General features: G+C 40.8%; 1 protein-coding gene across 3 annotated transcripts in view; it reads right to left on the bottom strand.

Annotated features, from left to right (window-relative positions):
- Positions 1-518: 518 nt before the first annotated feature.
- LOC106603282 (vascular endothelial zinc finger 1) overlaps positions 519-6,186 on the bottom strand; it is a 43,171-nt gene continuing 37,503 nt past the window's right edge. For 2 of the 3 annotated variants that reach the window (XM_045717017.2, XM_014196734.3), the window contains exons 5-6: positions 3,637-3,672; positions 519-2,961 (exon numbers count right to left, since the gene is read on the bottom strand). In XM_045717017.2, the coding sequence (XP_045572973.1) occupies positions 2,609-2,961; positions 3,637-3,672 (389 nt within the window). In that variant the 3' untranslated portion in view covers positions 519-2,608. The remainder of the gene's footprint in view (positions 2,962-3,636; positions 3,673-6,186) is intronic. The other variant, XM_045717018.2, reaches the window with a different exon arrangement.

Genomic DNA, 6,186 nt, shown 5'->3' with positions numbered 1-6,186 from the left:
TTTCGCACAAACACACACAAAGCTTAGACTTGGACTAGGTAGCAATTTCAATGGCGAATCTCTATTGAAAAATGTTTGTCTGACTAGGCTTAATCTGTGTCTGGGAAACCTGCACTTTTTAAAAAAACCTTTAACTAGGCAAGTCAGTTAATAAGTTCAATGACTGCCTACATCGGCCAAACCCTAACGCGGTCGACGCTGGGCCAATTGTGCACCGCCCTACGGGATTCCCCATCACGGCCGGTTGTGATACAGCCTGGAATCGAACCACTGAGATGCAGTGCCTCAAACCGCTGCGCCACTCGGCAGCCCCTTGGTGTCTCAAATCACAGAAAAAGGCCCCAAATGGCTTAAAAGCCAAAAAAGGCACAAAGCAATCTGACAAGAGGAAATGCTATTGGTGTCAATGAAGTGTGTGAACATCTGTACTACTGTGGGGTATGAGTGTAGAGGCTCTAATGAGTGGAACAGCTAGCCTCCCACCATAGGCTGACTCACCAGGAAATGGCACACAGCCATAAAGCCCACCCATCATGTTTTATTTTATTTAGACAATCCAAATAAAAAGGCACATAAAACATTGCGCATGTTTACGTAATAATTTCAAACATACATTTTTTTTTTAAATGTAGGAATGTTTTACCTTTCTGCTAATCAGAAAGCCTAGTCTTCATAGGTATATACAAAATTACCATTGTTAATATTCTAATACAAAAGATTTATAAAAGGTTCTTTCACATGTCTATTGTAACTACGACATCCTCAGAACTAAAATAGTTTTGTACAAAGATATACATTCAACTGCCTTCACAGAGGTCCAATAATTTCCAAATCATTATTTTCTTCTTGTTAAAAATTGTGAAATATTCAATTCTAAATATTAGCTTATTTGAATCTCATAATCATGTCAAATTTGGCAAACAGAACAGGCAATTATAGCTCATCTACACAATGCATAAGAAAACGCTCATCATTGGACTTTCTTTGAAAGAACTCAGGGGGGAAAAACGTGCATGCATCGTGTGTGATCTTTCAGGAAATACTTTACCTCGCACAGCACAAAAACCTTGCAATGGTGATATGGCCAAGTAAGAACGTCTTATCTAGTAATCTATGGGTCTCAATGTCTGAGATGTGCTGCCGAGGCCATGTTGGCTCAACTAAAATTGTCTGAATCACACTACAACATGATCTAGTAGTACATTACTTTCATAAACTTCTCAAAAACCATTAGTGTTTTGTTCTCAATACATCCGTCACCTCGTCCATAATTCACCATGACGCAGGCGGAGACAATGGATGTTTGATTGAAAGTATAACTAGATGGCATGGTTATGAAAATGGACGGCTATGTTCACAAAATGAAAAGAGTTCTTAGATAGTCTTTTAAGGACTTCTACTTTTTTCTTTTAGCAAAAAAAAAAAAAGGTATTTGGTGAGTTAAATATTTACAAAGTAACATGGGAAAGGATCAAGTTGTGTTAGACGTGAATTCAATAAAATAAAAATAGTTTACAGGGCTACTCTCAGCGTGTTACCGGAGCAGAATGTCCATACTATCAGGGTCATCAAAAACAATAATAAAAAGGGTAGAAAATATTTTTAACAAAACTATAAACCGTCACCAACATGATAATAATAATAAAAGAAATACACATTTGTGAACTTCAGGACCATTTTCTCAATGGCATCTGTAAGCCACTAGATGACCCTGTTATTATATAGGCTGGGTACCTAACGCTCCAATTTGATCATTGATAATACTGCAGTTAAGTGACACATGGGATATGCTTTCAGTGCAATACTCATTCCTCTTTCAGTTTGTGTAAAACAATTTACGTCAACTGATGACCAAACAAAAAGAAGCATTCCTCTGCCATCCCTAACAGAGACAAAAACTAACTGTACACATATTTAACAGTCAAGAGGGACAATTTCCAGATATCCACTTCAACAAAATAATACAGATTGAATTGTTGGCGAGAATACATCAACATGTACCTCAAGAGCATACCTCTTATTTGAAAAACAAAGTCGCACAGCTGTGAAAAAAAGAATAATCTTCCGTCCAAATAGAAGTCTTTGTCCCTTTTGTTTGACTGCTCTCCTAAAAATATTAAATACTGATTAGCAGGCTATAGATAAAAACAACTTATAAGAAACACCCACTGGCTTTGTAAGGGAACTTATGGAACAATAAAACCAGCAATTCATACTTATTGCATTAGTCCTTTTAAAAATGATCTTCCAATTGCAAAGGTATGGGCGTTTAGCGAGGCTTGGGAGGAGACCTCCCCTCTTGTTCATCCTACCCCGACTAATGTAGGCATCACTGCATAACACTTCATTTACTTTTGAAGTCATTCAGATAATAGACAAAACCTAACCTAACTTCTACACAACTGTTCTGGTTCTCCTTTCTGTGATGTAGCATTGGTTGGGGTGGAGCCATGTGACAGGGAGGTTCTCTCCCGCTGCACAGCACAAGTAGGATACACTTTCATTTCCAGGTCTGAGGAGTGGGCTGGGGAAAGATGGGGGTAAGGAGGAGGCGTCATCATCTCTTGTTTTGCCCAATTTTTCCCTTTCTTTTCTCTCCATCTTTTTTTTACCAGGGTGGGGACGAAGGCAGGACTTGGGACAGAAAAGGCATACTCTCCATGGACCTCATGGCAATGTTGAGGGGCCCGGACATTGTCATGGACATTGGGGTGCTGATGGCCAGAGGGTGGGCGATATTCATGTGTGCCGTGGTAGGGATGTTGATCGAGGTGATGTTGATGGGTCCAGTGATGGTGACTGGGTGCTGGAGGCTGACGTTCACCGTGTTGGTGGAAATGTTCATTTGCGACGCTATGGTGACGGGGTTGTTGATGGAGTTTCCCCGGTTCATCGTGGTGGTGATGGGGGCGGAGGCTGTTACAGGTGTGGCTGAGGCAGAGTTGTGGACGTCATTACTGTCTAGAGAACGGGATAGAGGATATAGTGTTTAAGGTTCACTGCTAAATCAAACATACCTGTACACACGGACTTACTGGTTATTCCCCGCCATTAAAACAGAGGGAGGAATGCTGTCTGTACTCGACTATTTTGCATAGATTATTTTTTGCAGGGCACAGAGATTATTTTTGCAGTATACGCCTTCAGCATTCTTCTCTTTACTGCTACTGCCTTGACTCACCTGCAGCACAAATTAAACTAAAACTGACAATAACAATAACCATTTCACACTTTTCTTGAAATGCGGCAAATACATGCTTTTCTAAAAAATAAATACTGAAGCAGGTAAATCATGTATAGGTTAAACAGTGTAAAAAAAACAAATATCTCTACATAGTAGAGTAAAACAGTTTTAAAATGAAGGCACAGAAACGTCTATGGAATGCAATGATGATGCAATGTTTGTAAATTAAGTGACACACTGTCATGTGGTGTTTTCCCTATATTCATTTGGCTCTCGGCAGAAATGCGCCGCTGCCCTCCCCCCTTTGGGAGTTTTACCCACATCCTAACATCTATTTATCCTTGCCTTATACTTGTGTGTGTGATGTGACTGTGTGTATTCTTGGGTTGCGGGCAGGGGTGTTGGGGTAAGGTTTTCACACAATGCTACATTATTATTATTATTATTATTACCTTTTCGTCCCCCTGAGGAGTTCCACTGCCAGTCCCCTATTCAGAAATAGACACACAGGGGTTATAAAAGGGCTAGGGCGCCACTCTCTCAGTGCACTCTACAGGCCCCACTTCAGGTGGGCAACGTTGGTACAAACACCAGAACGGTGGCACACACCCTGGCCTACAAGTCCGCAGGGGGAGGAGGGAACGGGCCATAGGATTACTGTGGTGACAAGCAATATCCTATTCGTCGAGTTCTCTGTGCAGTATATGTCTGCCTTGTGTTGTGGAGCCTTGGGAGAAAGGTGGCTCGTTCAGATGGTAGCTAATGCAGAGTGAATAAACAACATAGCAGCTAATGGCTTTCCCTTCAGTGGCCAGGGAAAGGCCTTGTCGCTTCTACTGTCTGAGTAACTGAAACAGGAATGTTGATTATACTTTGTTATTGACTAGACCTTTTTTGAAAGATAAATGTTGATTATACTTTGTTATTGACTACACCTTTTGAGCAGTGATTCACCACAACTCAAATACAGCACTTTCAGAAATGGAAAATATCTGGTGAATAAACAAGAAATAATCAGACACATAGTTATAGCATGAAGGCTGAGGAAGAAACGAGTTATTGGGCTGTACTTGACAACGTTGTTATTATTATACACTTGTAGACGATGCACAAAACATTAGGAACACCTTCCTAATATTGAGTTGCACCCCCCATTTTGGCCTCAGAACAGCCTCAATTTGTGGGGGCATGCACTACAAGCTGTTGAAAGTGTTCCACAGGGATACTGGCCCATGTTGACTCCAATGCTTCCCACAATTGTGTCAAGTTGGCTAGATGTCCTTTGGGTGGTGGACCATTCTTGAGACACACGGGAAACCCAGCAGTGTTGCAGTTCTTGACACTCAAACCGGTGCGCCTGGCACCTACTACCATACCCCGTTCAAAAGGAACTTCAATATTTTGTCTTGCCCATTCACCCTCTAAATGGCACACATACACAATCCATGTCTCAAATGTCTCAAGGCTTAAAAAAACTTTTTTAACCTGTCTCCTCCCCTTCATCTACACTGATTGAAGTGGATTTAACAAGTGACATCAATAAGGGATCATATCTTTCACCTGGATTCTCCTGGTCAGTCTCATGAAAAGAACAGGTGCTCCTAATGGTTACGGTAGCAAGGCTTTTTTTGAATGATTTACTATGCAGTAATACAAAGTAAACTTGAGTTCATGCCACCAAAGATGTCAATAACACTGACTATAAAAGACCCATGGAAGAGCGATCCTCTGACAAAAACCCTGCCCCTTCTTCTAAATCTGTGAAAGTTTCACAAATCAATCGAGCGGGGAAGATGTAAGGTTGTTGTGGTGGGATCAGATCTCACTTTGTGTTCCACTTTCCTCTGTGCTCAAACATGAGCCAATTGCTGAAAGCGCTTTACATTTAGAACAGATTTTCGCCACAGGCCATTCACTTCTGTCAACCAGAAAGTCAGATTACATACCATGTACAGACAAAACAAATATTTAAAATAAGTACGTATAGCATAGCGTATACATCTCTCCACTCAACGGATTGTAACACCCAATTCATGTTTGAAAATACAATGTAACTGAAGAGAAATGGGGAAATGTAAATAGCGAGGAGGACATGGTCATCTTGGTAAACGTAAGGTGGGAGCTTCCATGTCCTGTAGCTCTACCACACAGACAATGAAACCTGCCTAAGGATAAAGTCAGCACCAATCAAACATGAGATTTACACTGTAATGTGAGATCACCTAGTGAGGTTATCCCAAGCACTGGCCTCTTGCACACTGCCTTGGTATGGAGTAAAACAAGACTTCTAGGAAAGTGTCAGCGATGGGATGAGAAGTGTGGATGTTCAATGTGTATACAAAAAAAATATAGTAAGAACTTTTGAAGCCCTTTGAAGTAGTTATTTTAAACCGGTTTCCCACATATTTAAATCTATATGTCTGTTTTAAATACACTATACAGCGCATTGGGAAAGTATTCAGACCCCTTGGCTTTTCCCACATTTTGTTACGTTACAGACGTATTCTAAAATGGATTAAATAAAATAAAACTCAATCCATACACACAATGACAAAGCGAAAACAGGTTAAGATATTTTTGCAAATGTATTAGAAATAAAACAGAAAAACCTTATTTACATTATTCAGACCGTTTGCGAAGAGACTCGAAATTGAGCTCAGATGCATCCTGTTTCCATTGATCATCCTTGAGATGTTTCTACAGCTTGATTGGAGTCCACCTGTGGTAAATTCTATTGATTGCACATGATATGGAAAGGCACACACCTGTCAACATAAGGTCCCACATTTCACAGCGCATTTCAGAGCAAAAACCAAGTAAGGAGGTTGAAATAATTGTCTGTAGAGCTCCAAGACAGGATTGTGTCGAGGCACAGATCTGGGGCAGGGTACCAAAAAATGTCTGCAGCATTGACGGTCCCCCGGAAAACAGTGGCCCCCATCATTCTTTAATGGAAGAAGTTTGGAACCACCAACTCTTCCTAGAGCTGGCCGTCCAGCCAA

The sequence above is a fragment of the Salmo salar genome, chromosome 04 (assembly GCF_965601325.2).
Source record: "Salmo salar chromosome 04, fSalSal1, whole genome shotgun sequence".
NCBI classification, from domain to species: domain Eukaryota; kingdom Metazoa; phylum Chordata; class Actinopteri; order Salmoniformes; family Salmonidae; genus Salmo; species Salmo salar.
The sequence above is the reverse complement of the archived record's forward strand: the minus strand, read 5'-3'. Positions and strand labels throughout refer to the sequence as shown.